The sequence below is a fragment of the Pristiophorus japonicus genome, chromosome 9 (genome assembly GCF_044704955.1).
Source record: "Pristiophorus japonicus isolate sPriJap1 chromosome 9, sPriJap1.hap1, whole genome shotgun sequence".
Classification (NCBI taxonomy): domain Eukaryota; kingdom Metazoa; phylum Chordata; class Chondrichthyes; family Pristiophoridae; genus Pristiophorus; species Pristiophorus japonicus.
In genome coordinates this window covers 204,314,339-204,332,226 of record NC_091985.1, presented here as the reverse complement: position 1 = coordinate 204,332,226, position 17,888 = coordinate 204,314,339, and the positions used below count along the sequence as shown (strand labels likewise).

Below are 17,888 nucleotides of genomic sequence, written 5' to 3'. Positions count from 1 at the left end.
TGATGTGGTATATTTGGACTTTCAGAAGGCGTTCGACAAGGTCCCACACAAGAGATTGATGTGCAAAGTTAGAGCACATGGGATTGGGGGTAGTGTACTGACATGGATTGAGAACTGGTTGTCAGACAGGAAGCAAAGAGTAGGAGTAAATGGGTACTTTTCAGAATGGCAGGCAGTGACTAGTGGGGTACCGCAAGGTTCTGTGCTGGGGCCCCAGCTGTTTACACTGTACATTAATGATTTAGATGAGGGGATTAAATGTAGTATCTCCAAATTTGCGGATGACACTAAGTTGGGTGGCAGTATGAGCTGCGAGGAGGATGCTGTGAGGCTGCAGAGCGACTTGGATAGGTTAGGTGAGTGGGAAAATGCATGGCAGATGAAGTATAATGTGGATAAATGTGAGGTTATCCACTTTGGTGGTAAAAACAGAGAGACAGACTATTATCTGAATGGTGACAGATTAGGAAAAGGGGAGGTGCAAAGAGACCTGGGTGTCATGGTACATCAGTCATTGAAGGTTGGCATGCAGGTGCAGCAGGCGGTTAAGAAAGCAAATGGCATGTTGGCCTTCATAGCAAGGGGATTTGAGTACAGGGGCAGGGAGGTGTTGCTACAGTTGTACAGGGCATTGGTGAGGCCACACCTGGAGTATTGTGTACAGTTTTGGTCTCCTAACCTGAGGAAGGACATTCTTGCTATTGAGGGAGTGCAGCGAAGGTTCACCAGACTGATTCCCGGGATGGCGGGACTGACCTATCAAGAAAGACTGGATCAACTGGGCTTGTATTCACTGGAGTTCAGAAGAATGAGAGGGGACCTCATAGAAACATATAAAATTCTGACGGGGTTAGACAGGTTAGATGCAGGAAGAATGTTCCCAATGTTGGGGAAGTCCAGAACCAGGGGTCACAGTCTAAGGATAAGGGGTAAGCCATTTAGGACCGAGATGCGGAGGAACTTCTTCACCCAGAGAGTGGTGAACCTGTGGAATTCTCTACCACAGAAAGTTGTTGAGGCCAATTCACTAAATATATTCAAAAAGGAGTTAGATGAGGTCCTTACTGCTAGGGGGATCAAGGGGTATGGCGAGAAAGCAGGAATGGGGTACTGAAGTTGAATGTTCAGCCATGAACTCATTGAATGGCGGTGCAGGCTAGAAGGGCCGAATGGCCTACTCCTGCACCTATTTTCTATGTTTCTATGTTTCTATGTTTTGTGAAGACGGGCTCACGAAGAGAAAAACACCCTGCACGGAATGATCCCAAATTGAGCATCTCAAAGGGGCAAGGTTCCCAGCTTTAAACATTCTCTGTCCTTGCCCCCCCAGGCCCAGTTCCTTTGCTCAGATTCTGATAAAAGTAAATTTGGAAAAGTTCACTTTGATTTTTAAAGGCTGAATTATTGCAGCGAGCTGCGCGTGCGCGGATAAGCCCCGCCCCTTGGGTCGATTGCCAGTGAGCAGAAGAGCGCATACGCCCTCCCCTCCCCCAGCCCTGCCTGTGAGCGCCATTCGCTCAGTGAGCGGAAGAAGGTGGTTTAAACAACCGGGAATTGAGTCACCGCGGCCCCGGGGTAAGGCAGCGAGCTGCAGCCTCCTTACAGCAGCACATCGCTTTAGGAGCGTGTCCGCAGATGGGCTCAGAGATCGGCACTGAGTCCGGGGGAAATTCAGGGGGAGTCGGAGTCTGTGTGTAACAGGCGGAGTGGAGCAAGAACTGGTCTCAGTGCGTGGAGTGAGTGGGGGAAGGGAGAGGCCATTCTCGGGCTGTGTGTGGACAGCGTGTGTCCCGGGTAAGGGAGACAGAATGGGAAGGATCTGCTGTTGACAATCATTCCTGCTTTCTCCCTGCAAATCAGTAGTGAACGTTCCTGCTTTAGTTCCAGTCTCATCGTGTTTGTTGTCATTGGACAGCGAGCAGTGGAAGCAGAGCCGGACACTGAGGATTTATACAAGGAGCATCTATTGCAGGCACCGGGTGAGAAATGTGAAGGACATGTTTTAAACAGTGGCTCTTTGTTTTTGGTTGAACGGTTAGTGCCCTGGGAGAGGGGAGTAGCAATCTGAGCTGTGTAAAAGTCCGTGCCCCATCGGGTAGTCCCATTCCTGAAGCAGGGCAGGGGTTGGGTTGTATCTGGATGTCAGTAAATTGCTGTAAATCTGCCCAACACACTTGGTGTGCAGAAGCTCAGTGCTGCAGAGGAGTCAGACACTGACACTGTTTGTATCGCTGGCTTCCCTTTGTGAATGTTCATAATGAATATTAATTGAACGATTACATTCATCACTTTAGTCTTTTCTACCTCTCCTGTTCTTGAATGATCAGAGATACCTTATCCTCCTGCAGGCAAGGAATTGAAGGAACTGGAACAAATGTGAAGTTTCCTCCACCTGAGACATAAGGAACAGTGCAACCAGCTCCTTCTCACACACAGTAGGTTCGGTACCGATCACAGTGTGCGGGTACATAGACAGGTTATCCAAATTAAACATGTTTGTGGTGCTGAATGGCCTCCTCCTATTCCTGTGTAACAGGCCCGAGGGGGCTGATGGCCACCTCCTGTTCCTAAATTAACAGACTGGAGATACTGAGTGGCCTTCTCCTGTTCCTAATGTAATAAACACGAGGGGCTTAATGGCTTCCTCCTGTTAATATGTAACAAGCTCTCGGGGCAGAATGACCTTCCCCTGTACCTGTGTATCAGGTTAGAATAGGTTGAATAGCCTCCTTTAGTTCTTATGAATAGCCACTTCTATTCCTGTGTAACAGGTTCCAGGGGCTGAATAGCCTCCTCCAGTCCCGATGGAACAAGCTCGAGGGGCTGAATGCCTTCCTCCTGTTCCCATGAAACAATCCCATGGGGATGATTGCCCTTGTCCTATTCCTAATGTAACAGACCCGAGGGGCAGAATTGTGTTGTCCTATTGCTTTTTAACTCCAGTTGCTGAATGGCCTTCTCCAGTTCCTAATGTAATCGGCTCAAGGAGCTGAATGGCCTTCTCCAGTTCCTAATGTAATAGGCTTGAGGAGCTGAATGGCCTCCTCCAGTTCCTAATGTAATAGGCTCGAGGAGCTGAAAAGCCCTCTCCAGTTCCTAATGTAATAGGCTCGAGGAGCTGAATGGCCTCCTCCGGTTCCTAATGTAATAGGCTCGAGGAACTGAAAAGCCCTCTCCAGTTCCTAATGTAATAGGCTCGAGGAGCTGAATGGCCTCCTCCTCTTCCTATATAACATTCTTGACGGGTTCTATGGCCTTCTCCTGCTCCCATGTCACAGGGTCAAAGGGCTGAATGGCCTGCTCATGATCCTAATTAAACATGCTTGGGGGCTGAATGTCTTCCCCCTGTTCCTATACCACATGCTCGAGTGGCTGAATGTCCTCCCCCAGTTCCCATATAACATGCAGGAGGGGCTGAATGGCCTCCTCCAATTCCTCTAACAGGCTCGAGGGGATGAATGGTCACCTCCTGTTCCTGGTTAACAGTTCCGAGGGGTGGAATTGGCCTACTCCTGTTCCTATGTAACAGACCCGAGGGACTGAGTGGTCTTCTCCTGTTCCTAATGTAAGAAGCTCGAGGGGATGAAAAACATCCTGCTGTTCCCATGTCACAGAATCAAAGGCTGAGTGGTCTGCTCATGTTTCTAATGTTAGAGAGGCTGAATGGTCTCCACTTCTTCCCACATAACAGAATGGAAGGGCTGAATGGCATTCTCCTGATCCAATGAAACAGGCTCGAGGGGAAGAATAGCCTCATCCTGTTCCTGTCTAACAACATTCGGTGCTGAACAGCCACTTTCTGTTCCTGTGTAATAAGTTAGATGGGATGAGTGGCCTCCTCCAATTGCATTATAACATGTGCAACTGGCTTATTGGCCTCTTCCAGTTCCTATAACATTCTCGGTGGGCTGAATGGCCTCCTCCTGTTCCTATGTAACAGATTCGAGGGACTGAATGGCCTCCCCCTGTTCCTTATGTAACACGTCGAGGGACTGAATGGCCTCCTCCAATTCTAATTTAACAGACTCTAGGAACTGCATGGCCTCCTCCTGTTCCACTGTAACAGGCTCGAGGGACTGAATAGCCTCCCCCTGTTCCTTATGTAACAGACTTGTGGGACTGAATGGCCTCCTCCTGTTCCTTATGTATCAGGCTCGAGGGCCTGAATGGCCTCCTCCTGTACCTTATGTAACAGGCTCGAGGGACTGAATGGCCTCCCCCTGTTCCTTATGTAACAGGCTCGAGGGACTGAATGGCCTCCTGGATCCATGTGCTGTAAGGCCTCCGCAAGTTCCCAGATCCAGGGACCGTTCTTCCCTGCTGTTTTGGAAATAGCATCGGGCAGTAAACAGGAGCTCAATGCTTCTTGCCCGCCAGCTCTCTGATCGGGCTCCTCGCGCTGATTATGTTTTCTCATCTCGCTCAAACGTCACAAAATGTTGCTTTCTTTTCCATCACCTCTAGAGTTATTAGCCAAGTTTGCATCGAGCAAATCGTGATCTCACCAGTAACAGCACTTTCCTCACGGTTATCCACGAGGCTGCTTCTGACATTTTCTTCTGCGTAAATGTTAACCACCGTAAGTAACTGAAAAATTTCATTTCTACAACAACAACAAACATTTGCATTTATGACAGATACAGCATGAATCTCACACTCACTCACTGTACCCCTGACTGTCAGATACAGAGTGAATCCCACACTCACTCACTGTACCACTGACGCATAATAGCTCGTCTCTACTCGAAATATTTCTGAATCGCATTCATCCAATATAATGAGGAAAAAAAATTCACAGATATAGGATAAAACACACTAACATACCAGAAGCTGACAGATACAGAATAAATCCCACTCAGATACTAGAAAATGACAGGTTCAGAATAAAACCCACACTCACATACCGGAAACTGACAGGTACAGAGGAAACACACGCTCACTTACCCCAGAATGAGAGATACAGAATAAAACCCACACTCTCATACCAGAAACTAACAGGTACAGAGGAAACACACGCTCACTTACCCCAGAATGAGAGATACAAAATGAATCCCACATTCACATTGCACAAACTGACATATAAAGATAAAAATCCACATTTGAATACCAGAAACTGACACCCTACACATCTACCACAAACTGACAGGTGCAGAAAAAAAACACAATCACATACCAGAAACTGGAGGTATATATTAATTCCTACACTCACACAGCAGTAACTGACCAGAACAGAATAAAATCCACATTCACAAAGCAAAAACTGACAGGTACAGAATATAATCAACACCCAGATTCCAGAAACTGTCAGGTACAGAATGCAATCCACACTTGGATACCAGAAAGTGACCGGTACAGATTAAAACCACAGTCACATATCAGAAACTGACAGGTACCGATTCAACCCCATACTCCCATACCGGAATCTGATAGGTACAGAATAAAATCCATATTCCAATCCGAAAAACTGACAGATACTGGTCAATATCCACACTTACCTTCCAGAAGCTGATGATATAGGTTAAAGTACACACTCAGATACCAGAAACTGACAGGTACAGAATAAAACCCACACTCACATACCAGAAACTGGCAGGTACAGAATAAAACCCATACTCGCATATCAAAACTTGACGGGTACACAATAAATCCCAACTCACACATAGCAGAGATTGACAGGTACAGAATAAATCTCTCACTCACTTCACAAAAACTGACAGGTACAGAATAAAACACACACTCTGATACCAGAAACAGAGAGGTACCGATCACTCATTTCAAGGGGATCCTTCACTAGGAGATTGTTTATTAATCCTATCTCATTACACAGGACCAGATCTAAGATAGCCAGCACTTCAGAGAGGGAGAGGAAACCAGTGATTGTAGAATTAAACCCAGCCAGAGTCAGCACCATCAGGGGAGGGAAAGGGAAGGGAACAAGTGAGTTTAGAACTCAATTCGGCCAGAGTCAGCACCTTCAGGCGAGGAGAACCAGTGAGTGTAGAACTGAACCCAGCCAGAGTCAGTACCTTCAGTACCTTACGCCTGATTTCCAAGTGTTTTTCTGAGCGTGCAAAAATCTACACTTACTCCATTCTAAGTTAGTTTGGAGTAAGTTTTCGCTGCCTAAACTTGCAAAACGGGCGTAAGTGGCCAGACACGCTCTCTTTTGAAAAAAAATCTGTTCTAAAATGAAACTGTTCTAACTCACTAGAACTGGAGCAAACTAAATGACGAGAATTGCAATTTCTAAGATACTCCATTCTAAACTAGTTGCTCCAAGAAAATAGGAGCAACTCAGGCCAAAACTTGATCCCACTAAGTGACACTCATGAGGAAAATTCAACAAGAACTTTCACTCATCTATTTTTAGGGATATCTTCCTTATTTTAAAAATAAATTAGAAAATAGTAGTGTTGTTGCAATAGTAATCCTGCTCAGTACAAGAGGAACCGCAGGTTCAAACATTTGGTGTATGTGCTTGCACGGACGTGTCAAGGAACGGAGGGCCTTGGAAGGCATGTTCACAGATCCCTGAAGGTAGCAGGACAGGTAGATAAGATGGTTAAGAAGGCATACAGAATACTTGCCTTTATTATCCGAGGCGCAGAATACAAGAGCAGCGAGGTTATGCTTGAACTGTATAAAACACTAGTTAGGCCACAGCTAGAGTACTGTGTGCAGTTCTGGTTACCACATTTCAGGAAAGATGTCATTGCACTAGAGAGGGTACAGAGGAGATTTAGGAGGATGTTATCTGGACTGGAGAATTTTAGTTATGAGGAAAGATTGGATAGGCTGGGGGTTTTTTTCTTTGTAACAGAGGAGGCTGAGGGGAGACCTAATTGAGGTGTATAAAATTATGAGGGGCCGAGATAGAGTGGATAGGAAGGACCTATTTCCCTTAGCAGAGGGTCAACAACCAGGGGGCGTAGATTTAAAGTGGTAGGATGTTTAGAGGGGAAATCTCTTCACCCAGAGGGTGGTGGGGGTCTGGAAACCACTGCCTGAAAGGATAGTAGAGACAGAAACCCTTGCAGCATTTAAAATGAACTTGGATTATGCATTTGAATTGTTGAGACCTACAAGGCCATGGACCAAGAGCTGAAAAGTGGGATTAGGCTGGATAGCTCTTTGTTGGCTGGCATGGACACGATGGGCTGAATGGCCTCCTTCAATGCTGTAAACTTCTGTGATTCTATGATCCTGTACTGACAGTGATGAAGTTTGTAAATTATGAGAAATATAGAAGATTAAGGGGTGATGTAATTGAGGTGTTTAAGATGATTAAAGGAGTTGATGGGGTGGATGGAGAGAAACTATTTCCTCTGGTGAGGGAGTCCACAACAAGGGGACACAACCTTCAAATCAGAGCTCGGCCATTCAGGACTAATGTCAGGAAGCACTTCCTCACACAAATGCTGATTGGCTGTTTCTCTTGTCTGGAGAGTCTAGAACTAGGGGTCATAGTCTCAGGATAACGGACGGCCATTTAGGACTGAGATGTGGAGAAATGTCTTCACTCAAAGCGTTGTGAATCTTTGGAATTCTCTGCCCCAAAGAGCTGTGGATGCTCAGTCATTGAGTGTATTCAGGGCTGAGATCGATAGATGTTTGGACAGCAAAGAAATCCAGGGATATGGGGATAGTGCGGGAAAGTGGAGTTGACGTAGAAGATCAGCCATGATCTTGTTGAATGGCGCGGCAGGCTCGAGGGGCTGTTTAGCCTACTCCTGTACCTATTTCTTATGCTCTTAAAGCATAGTGGAAATCCGGAACTCTGTTCCCCATAAAACGGAGGCTGGGGGCCAATTGAAAATCCCAAAACTGAGATTGATAAATTCTTCTTAGGCAGGGGTATTAAGGTAATGGAACCAAGGCAGGTAGGCGGAGTTAAAATACTGATCAGCCACGATTAATTGAATGGTGGGACAGGCTCAAGGGGCTGAATGGCCTTTTCCTGTTCCTATGTTCCTACTTACAGTGATGACTTTTGTAAACAGCTTTTACAGGGGATTAGAAGGTGAGGATATTCAAACAGGATTAAACCTGGGCCCCTCCTGTGGCTATGACTCAGTCACACTGGGTGTTACCTTTACCCAGTGAGCCATTGGGAGGAGGCTCCAGTGACCCTGTTGGAAAATGCAGGTGAGGACAGTGGAATAGCCTGTCGACACTCACTGTCGAGGATCACACATGGAGATTGGGCACATAGGTCATACATTGGTGAGTGTAGAACTGAACCCAGCCAGAGTCAGTACCTTCAGGGGAGGAGAGGGAGGGGAACCAGTGAGTGTAGAACTGAACCCAGCCAGAGTCAGTACCTTCAGGGGAGGAGAGGGAGGGGAACCAGTGAGTGTAGAACTGAACCCAGTCAGAGTCAGCGTCTTCAGGGGAGGAGAGGAGAGAAGGATAAAATAATAGGAATATGTGCAATGTGCCTTGCTCTCTCCCTGGATCCTAAAACTACTGAACTCACTCTTCCCATCTGAAGTCTACAGGCTCTAAAACTGAAGCTTGGTGTCCCTCCGTCCCGACTCCTTCATTTACACCTCCTTCCCCCCCTTGGTTGTGTTCCACACTCTAGGCCCTGGTCCTTCCCCGGGACAAGGAGAGGACCCGCTGGGCTGACTGGCCCTGCTTTATAACATCACTGCAGTGCCTAGCAACTAACCTCCCTGAGCCGTGCTCATTATGGTCTGGGTTTAGCATTTGATGGGACAGTGTAGAGTGAGCTTTACTCTGTATCTAACCCGTGCTGTACCTGCCCTGGAGTGTTTGATGGGACAGTGTCGAGGGAGCTTTACTCTGTATCTAATCCGTGCTGTACCTGCCCTGGAGTGTTTGATGGGACAGTGTAGAGAGAGCTTTACTCTGTATCTAACCCGTGTGTACCTGCCCTGGAAGTGTATAAGAAATAGGAGCAAGAGTAGGCCATTTGGACCCTCTAGCCTGCTCCGCCATTCAATAAGATCATGGCTGATCTGATCATGGATTCAGCTCCACTTCTCTGCCCGCTCCTCATAATCCTTTACTCTCTTATCGCTCAAAAATCTGTCCATCTCCGCCTTAAATATATTCAATGACCCAGCCTCCATAGCCCTCTGGGGCAGAGAATTCCACAGATTTACAACCCTCAGAAAATAAATTTCTCCTCGTCTCAGTTTTAAATGGGCGGACCCTTATTCTAAAACTATGTCCCCTAGTTTTAATTTCCACTATGAGTGGAAATATCCTTTCTGCTTCCACCCTGTCGAGCCCCCTCATTATCTTATAAGTTTCAATAAGATCACCTCTCATTCTTCTGAACTCCAATATGTCTAGGCCCAACCTACTCAACCTATCCTCATAAGTCAACCCCCTCATCTCTGGAATCAACCTAGTGAACCTTCTCTGAATATCCTCCAATGCAAGTATATCCTTCCTTAAATACGGAGACCAAAATATATGAAGGTTAAAATCGCCCATGATTATTGCCGTTCCTTTTTTACAAGTTTCCATTATTTCTTGATTTATGCTCCGTCCAATTGTGTAGCTACTATTAGGGGGCCTACAGATTATGCCCACCAGCGACTTTTTCCCTTTATTATTCCTTATCACCACCCAAACTGATTCAACCTCTTGATCCTCTGAGCCAATATCGTTTCTCATTAACGCACTGATCCCATCCTTTATTAACAATGCTACCCCACCTCCTTTTCCTTTCTGTCTGTCCTTCCGAATTGTCAAATACCCCTGAATATTTTGCTCCCAGTCCTGGTTACCTTACAACCATGTCTCTGTAATGGCTATCAGATCATACCCATTTGTATCTATTTGTGCCGTCAATTCATCTATTTTGTTGCGAATGCTACATGCATTTAGACAAAGCTTTTCAATTTATTTTTTTCCCCTTGTTTCCTCTGACTTCAAACTTACTTTCTACATGTTTGATGGGACAGTATAGAGGGAGCTTTACTCTGTATCTGACCAGAACGTATTTCAGGCACACACTCGGTGCTCAGCATACCCGTAGAATACAGTGTAGAACTGAACCCAGATAGAGTCAGCACCTTCAGGGGAGGAGAGGGAGGGGAACCATTGAGTGTGGAACTGAAGTCAGCCAGAGTCAGCACCTTCAGGGGAGGAAGAAAATAGCGAGAAGGAAGAAATGATGGAGATTGTGCGATGGGTTTGGATTTCCGCTCAGGGAGGAGGGATGGGGATTTACAGCTTTGGGGGGAACAAGACAGAAAAGAATGTTCCATAGAAACTAGAATTGTCTGTTCTGAATTTCTGTCCTGTCCTTACAGTGATGAGTTTTGCAAACTCCTTTCACAGGGTATTATAAGGGGAGGATTTACAGACGGGGAACTCGAACCAAACATTGTGTCAAGATCTGACAGAGTCACTCGATGCATCAGGATCTGAATATCATCGGCCTTTGAAAGGGAAAGGAGAAATGTTTGTCTGTGGGAAAAGATTTCAAACATCAGTGTGACTGGAAAAGCACCAGACACACACACCCGAGTGAGAGTGTTCCAGTGCACTGACTGCGGAAAGAGCTTTAACCAGTTACACAGCCTGAAAAAAATCGCACCATGTACAGCGGGGAGAAACTGCAAACGTGTTATGTGCGTGGGCGAGGCTTTAACTGATCGTCCAACCTGGAGAGACACAAGGATAGCCACACCATGGAGAAACCGTGGAAATGTAGTGACTGTGGGAAGGGATTCGGTTACCCATCTGAGCTGGAAATTCATCGACGCAGTCACACTGGGGAGAGGCCGTTCACCTGCTCGGTGTGTGGGAAGGGATTCACTCATTCATCCAGCCTTGTAGCTCACCAGCGAGTTCACACTGCGGAGAGACCTTTTAAATGTTTGGACTGCGGGAAATGCTTTAAAAGTTCCGGGGAACTGAGGCGCCATAAACTTGTTCACTCTGATAAGGGAGCTTTTAAATGTTCTGACTGTGAGAAAAGCTTTAAAATCAAAATGGATTTGCTGAGACATCAGCGAGTTCACACCGGGGAGAGGCCATTCACCTGCTCTGTGTGTGGGAAAGGATTCACTCAGTCATCCAGCCTCACTGCCCACCTCCTTGTTCACACCAATAAGAGGCCTTTTAAATGCTCTGACTGTGAGAAGAGCTTTAAAAGCAGAAATCAGCTGATGATGCACCAACACACTCACACTGGGGAGAGACCGTTCACCTGCTCAGAGTGTGGGAAGGGTTTCACTCAGTCATGCCATCTCACTACACACCAACTTGTTCACACTAATAAGAGGCCTTTTAACTGTTCTGATTGTGAGAAGAGCTTTAAAAGCAGAAGTAGTCTGATGATGCACCAACGCACTCACACTGGGGAGAGACCGTTCACCTGCTCTGAGTGTGGGAAGGGATTCACTTGTTCATCCAACCTGCTGAAACACCAGCGAGTTCACAAGTGATTGCAGGGTTGGATTCTGCTGTGAACCACATCGGGACTGAACCGTGTTCATTCTGATAGTCGGGCTGTGTTTCTCCTGTAACTGGGCCGGAGTTTAATTTTCTGGCTATCTGACAAATAAATCAGTTTTGGTTCCAACACACTGTGTCGATTCCTTGATTTCTCCATTATAAGAGGAGACTAATTGTTGTCCTGTTACCAACTGTTCCTTTTTTGGAACTTTTCTCCTCCATTTAACAAAGACTTGTCCTTATGCAGCACCTCACATGACCTCAGGATGTCCCAAAGTGCTTTACAGCCAATGAAGTACAACAATATCAAAGTACATTTGAAGTGCATTCACTGCTGTAGTATAGGAAATGCAGCAGATGATTTGCACACAGCAAGCTGCCATGAACAGCAATGGCCAGATAATCTGTTTGAGTGATATTGTTTGAGGGCTGATGGGGCCTCCGTTGAACGACTCATCTGAAAGATGGCAACGCCGACAATGCAGCAATCCTGTGCTATACCTGCCCTGGGAGTGTTTGATGGGACAGTGTAGAGGGAGCTTTACTCTCTATCTAACCCCGTGCTGTACCTGCCCTGGAAGTGTTTGATGGGACAGTGTAGAGGGAGCTTTACTCTGTATCTAACCCCGTGCTGTACCTGCCCTGGAAGTGTTTGATGGGACAGTGTAGAGGGAGCTTTACTCTGTATCTAACCCCGTGCTGTACCTGCCCTGGAAGTGTTTGATGGGACAGTGTAGATTGAGCTTTATGTATCTAACCCGTGCTGTACCTGCCCTGGAAGTGTTTGATGGGACAGTGTAGAGGGAACTTTACTCTGTATCTAACCTGTGCTGTTCCTGACTGCAGAGTGCTTCAGGCAGACAATATGATCTCAGAATACCCCATTCCCCAGCACTGACATCCATCACCTCGATGAGAACATCATTTAACCCAAAGATAAGAGAAACCCATCAGTTCCTCCCCTGGACACAGATCCGGAGGGGTGAGTGTCCTGAACATTGTTGTACAGTGTGCTCAATAGTTCCTCCCTGGGTCTGAGCCTTTTGGTGATGATTTGAATTTGATGCCCTCGAGTTACTGACTCATCGACTGGTGGAAATAGTTTATCCTCATTTACATGATCAAATTTTGAACACCTCCCTCAGATCTCCAATTACCCTTTGTTCTAATGAAAAGAACCCCAGTTTCTCCAATCTCCCCAATAACTAAAGGCTCTTGTCCCTGGTATCATCTCAGTGAATCTCCATGGCCTCCACATCCTTCCTGGTATAAGATCCCCAAAACCTGACACAATATTCGAACTGCAGCCTAACCAATGATTTGTGCAGGTTTACATGACCTTTGCCCCATTGTACTCCACATCCCTATTTATAAAACCTCAGATCCCATGTGCTTTTTAACCACTTTATCACTTGTCCCTCCTACTTTTAAAGGTTTATGTATCTGAAGCCCTTGTAGGTTTTAGAGATATTAACATAACATGGCTAAAACACATTGACATAAAGTGGCTGATATAATGTGCATCATGGGAAAGAGAAGTTTAATCTGAGGTAACTCAAACAATCGATTCACTGCAGACAGGTCACTATGGCAACACTGATGAGACATTCCATTCACTGAACCCACTGTTGGAATCTGTAATCAGATCAGGGGAAAGAACAGGGTTTGTCTGTTAGTAACCACAATGTAAGCTCAAACCAGAGTGAGTAACACAATAGATTAGATTATAATGTGTGATGTTTATACCTAGAATTGTGAAACTATAAGAAACAACTACTAACAGCAGGCAGGGGAGTTTAGCGATACTGACAAAATTACTGAAGAAAAGTAACTGCTGGGAACCAGGGAAAGTGTCCTTGTAAATTAGAGAAATTCCAGCTGTCTTTTCCCAGCTTCTTGCCCAAACCGAGCAGAGAAGACAAAGAAGAGTCCGGTGCCAGAGGTGGATCACTGCAGGGTATAACAGTGAGGGGAGACTGATGTAAGGAGGTAATCAGGACTGGAGACACCGGAGATCAAGCTCAGGGTGCCTGAGGTTCCATCCAGCGGGTTGACCTCGTGTCTGTTACTGTGGACACGTGGGACTTGCATGTTTACTCTGATGTGGTAGAGCACAGAGAATCTGGTCAAATTATATTTCTTAAGATATTAAAATTGCTAATAATTAATCATTGAATATATTTAAGGTGGAGATAGACAGAGTTTTGAAAGATAAGGGAGTCAAGGGTTATGGGGAGCAGGCAGGGAAGTGGAGTTGAGACCAGGATCAGATCAGCCATGATCTTATTGAATGGCAGAGCAGGCTCGAGAAGCCAGATGGCCTATTCCTGCTCCTATTTCTTATGTTCTTGTGTTCTAACAGTGGACTCTCAATCCCTAATAAGACAAGGAATTAGCTAGAATCTTACAACCCTAAATCTCTCTGCTCCTCTACTCCATTGAAAGTTTTACCATTTAATGTACATTTCCTCCCAAAATCTATCACAGCACATTTCTTTGCATTAAATTTCATTACACATCTACCTGCCCCAATTACTAACCTATGTAAAAACAATGAAGGCACTTAAAGTCCTCTTCACAGTTGGCCATGGGCCCTTTTTGGTGTTCCCTGGAGATTTTGATCATGTGCCCCATATACCAAAGCCCAGATCATTTCTCTGTATTGAGAAGAGCAATGGTCCTAACACTGACCCTGGGGACACCACTGTTTACATCCCTCCAGTCTGAAGAACATCCATTAACCACTACTCTCTGTTTTCTGCCCTTTACCCAAATTCCTCTCCACACTGCCCCATTCCCTTTAATACCGTGAGCCTTAATTTGATCAACAAGCCTCCTGTCCGGCACCTTATCAAACATCTTTTGACAATCCATCTACACAACCTCCACTGCATTTCCTTTCTCACTGCATTGTGTTATTTCCTGAATCCCTGCTGTCTGTCCTGAATCAATCCATTTCACAAACAAATGTTGCAATGTTTGCTCCACCCTTCAGGGTTCCATCTGTTTAAAGCCACAACAGAAAGGTCCCGTTTCCTCCTGGAGTTTGAGAGAAATCAGCTTTAACAATGGGGCAGAGTTTCAGCCAATCAGGGACATCCGGGCTCATCCCCGCCCACTGGGTGCCGCAAGCCCCGCCCCTCGGACACTGATTGGTTGGAGGACCATCCGACTGCTGCTCTGGCCCCGCCCCGCTCTTCCTAATCCCTGGGGGGTCTTCACACACACCGAGTGCGGGCCCAGGCCCGAGAGACAACACTCCGCATTATCCACCTCCCCACAACTACCCGCCAGTTTCAGACACAAACTCCGGGACAACCAGGAAGTGCCGGGAAATCCCCAGCGAGTCAGGGAGCGTCTGTAAATGGAGGAGAAATGGGGACTGGCCAGGGAGTGTCTATAAATGGAGGAGAATAGGGGACTGGTCAGGGGGCGTCTGTAAATGGAGAAATGGGGACTGGTCAGGGAGTGTCTGTAAATGGAGGAGAAATGGGTACTGGTCAGGGAGCATCTGTAAATAGAGGAGAAATGGGGACTGGTCAGGGAGCGTCTGTAAATGGAGGAGAAATGGGGACTGGTCAAGTAGTGTCTGTAAATGGAGAAATGGGGACTGGTCAGGGAGCGTCTGTAAATGGAGGAGAAATGGCGACTGGTTAAGGAGCGTCTGTAAATGGAGGAGAAATGGGGACTGGTCAGGGAGTGTCTGTAAATGTAGAAATGGAGACTGGTCAGGGAGCATCTCTAAATGGAGGAGAAATGAGGACTGGTCAGGAAGCATCTGTAAATTAAGGCAAAATTACTATTTTTAATTAACAAATGTATCAGTGATTTTAATGGGACTCTTCCTGTGCCCCAGCTCCTGTAAATATTGGCTGTAAAAGGACCAGACTCTCAGGAGGCTCCACACCACTGGCTGCTTGTATGTCAGTGATCTCCCATCACATTAATGTGCGTCTGCTGTGTGTGTTTAATAAAGTGCCAAGAGCACTTCACAAAAAGTAGGGAACCAGTGAGTGTAGAACTGAACCCAGCCAGAGTCAGCAGTTTCAGGGGAGGAGACGGAGGGGAACCAAAAATTGAGGAGCACCCCTTCAGGTAACTATACAGGGACTGCAACCTCTCACATTGAATATATACATGGGCCATGGACTCCTCTAGGCTGCAAAACACAAACCAGCCTTCGAGTCTGGAAGGGCGTTAAGAACTCTCTTGCTGCTGAAACTCTCATCCATGCCTTTGTTACCTCTAGACTTGACTACTCCAACTCACTCCTGGCTGGCCTCCCACATTCTATACTACATAAACTTGAGGTCATCCAAAACTCAGCAGCCTGTGTCCTAACTCGCACCAAGTCACGATCACCCCTGTGCTTTCTGACCTACGCTGGCTCCCGGTTACACAACACCTCGATTTCAAAATTCTCATCCTTGTTTACAAATCACTCCATGGCCTCACCCCTCCCTGTCTTTTTCAGCCTCACAGCCCCACAAGACGTCTGTGCTCCTCAAATTCTGCCCTCTTGAACAACCCTCATTATCTCTACTCAACCATCGGTGGCTATGCCTTCAGCTGTTTGTGCCCCAAGCTCTGGAACTCCCTCCCTAAACCTCAGTCTCTACCTGTCTTTCCTCCTTTAAGACGCTCCTTAAAACCTACCTCTTTAACCAAGCTTTCGGTCATCTGCTTTTGTGGCTCGGTGTCAAATTTATGTTGTGTCTTGTTAACACTGCTGTGAAGCACCTTTGGGACGATTTACTAAGTTAAAGGCGCTATATAAATAAAAGTTATTATAAAAACCGTTTCACACGACTGTTCCATGCAACACTCTCCACCCCAGATCCCCAATGGTGCAGGGAAGGACCCCTGCGTAGAGAGCCCTCCATTGGGGATCTCCGCCTCGGCTGGACAGCAGGATGTCCCACCATTGCGACTGAGACTGGGCAATGAACAAAATTCATCAATCAATATACACAGACCTGAGTGCCCGGGTTCTCAGTCCTGGAGCCAAGTACGCTGGCCGCCACTTTTCCATCACTAACTCGCACCTTAGGCCCGGCCCAGTCTGGCTCAGTCACTAAATGCTTTCTAACTGTGATTCTAACTCTGGTGGAAAGCTATGAGGCCTCATTTTATTGTGCGACCCGAGAGGCTTTTAATGGCTTCAATAAACTGGCAATAAGATTTTTATTTTAAAAATTGGAAAGTGGTGAAAAATGCCACTTGGGCTGCCTCAAAACTCAGAGAAACCCACTTCATCAGCGCCCGTGCCACAGGGCTCAATATCCACCCCCTCCCACCACTGGTGCACTGTGTCTGCAGTATGTACGGTCTTACAAAATGACCACGGTCAGGTAGTGTGGAGTCAAAGGTCAGGTAACAGAATGAATGGAAATATGGCAAAAAACTGCCCTCAACTCCAACAAATGATTCCTATTTTGCAGCCATCTTTCCATCCATTCTGCTGCCTGGCCCTTCACTCCACGTGGCCTGACTTTGATCATCTTGTAGATCTTACATATTGTTGTGGATAGCAAGCTGGTTACAAAACAGGAAACAGAGTAGGGTTAAGAGTAGCTACTCAGACTGGCAATAGGTGGGAGGTGGTGTTCCACAGGGATCGGTGCTGGGACCACTGTTCTGGCATTAGGTGGGAGGTGGTGTTCCACAAGGATCAGTGCTGGGACCGCTGTTCTGGTAATAGGTGGGAGGTGGTGTTCCACAGGGATCGGTGCTGGGATCACTGTTCTGGCAATAGGTGGGCAGTGGTGTACCACAGGGATCAGTGCTGGGACCACTGTTCTGGCAATAGGTGGGAGGTGCTGTTCCACAGGGATCGGTGCTGGGACCACTGTTCTGGCAATAGGTGGGAGGTGGTGTTCCACAGGGATCAGTGCTGGGACCACTGTTCTGGCAATAGGTGGGAGGTGGTGTTCCACAGGGATCGGTGCTGGGACCGCTGTTCACGCAATAGGTGGGAGGTGGTTCCACAGGGATCGGTGCTGGGACCACTGTTCCGGCAATAGGTGGGAGGTGGTTCCACAGGGATCGGTGCTGGGACCACTGTTCTGGCAATAGGTGGGAGGTGATGTTCCACAGGGATTGGTGCTGGGACCACTGTTGTTCACTAATTAAATAAAGGATTTGGACTCGGGAATGAGAAGTAAAATTTCCAAATTTTTAGATGACACAAATTGGGAGGTAGAGTTAATACTGAGGAAGACTGTGACAAAATGCAAGACATTAATAAGTTTGCAGAATGCGTGTGTAATTGGGAAATGAATTTCAGTATAGATCAGTGTGAGGTGGTGCGTTTTGGTAGGAAGAATAAGGAGGCCACATTCTATTTGGGAAATAAGAGTCTAAATGGGGCCGAGGACCAAAGGGATCGAGCGGTACAGATACACAAATCACTAAAAGTAGTGACGCAGGTTAATACGGCCATTTTAAAA

At 46.6% G+C, this 17,888-nt stretch overlaps 1 protein-coding gene across 1 annotated transcript in view; it reads left to right on the top strand.

The window, feature by feature from the left end:
- LOC139273478 (zinc finger protein 420-like) overlaps nucleotides 1-17,888 on the top strand; it is an 80,067-nt gene that overhangs the window by 50,639 nt on the left and 11,540 nt on the right. Inside the window, exons 3-5 of the mRNA XM_070890381.1 lie at nucleotides 2,349-2,435; nucleotides 4,465-4,579; nucleotides 10,318-11,417. Coding sequence (XP_070746482.1) covers nucleotides 10,671-11,417 — 747 coding nt within the window. The 5' untranslated portion in view covers nucleotides 2,349-2,435; nucleotides 4,465-4,579; nucleotides 10,318-10,670. The remainder of the gene's footprint in view (nucleotides 1-2,348; nucleotides 2,436-4,464; nucleotides 4,580-10,317; nucleotides 11,418-17,888) is intronic.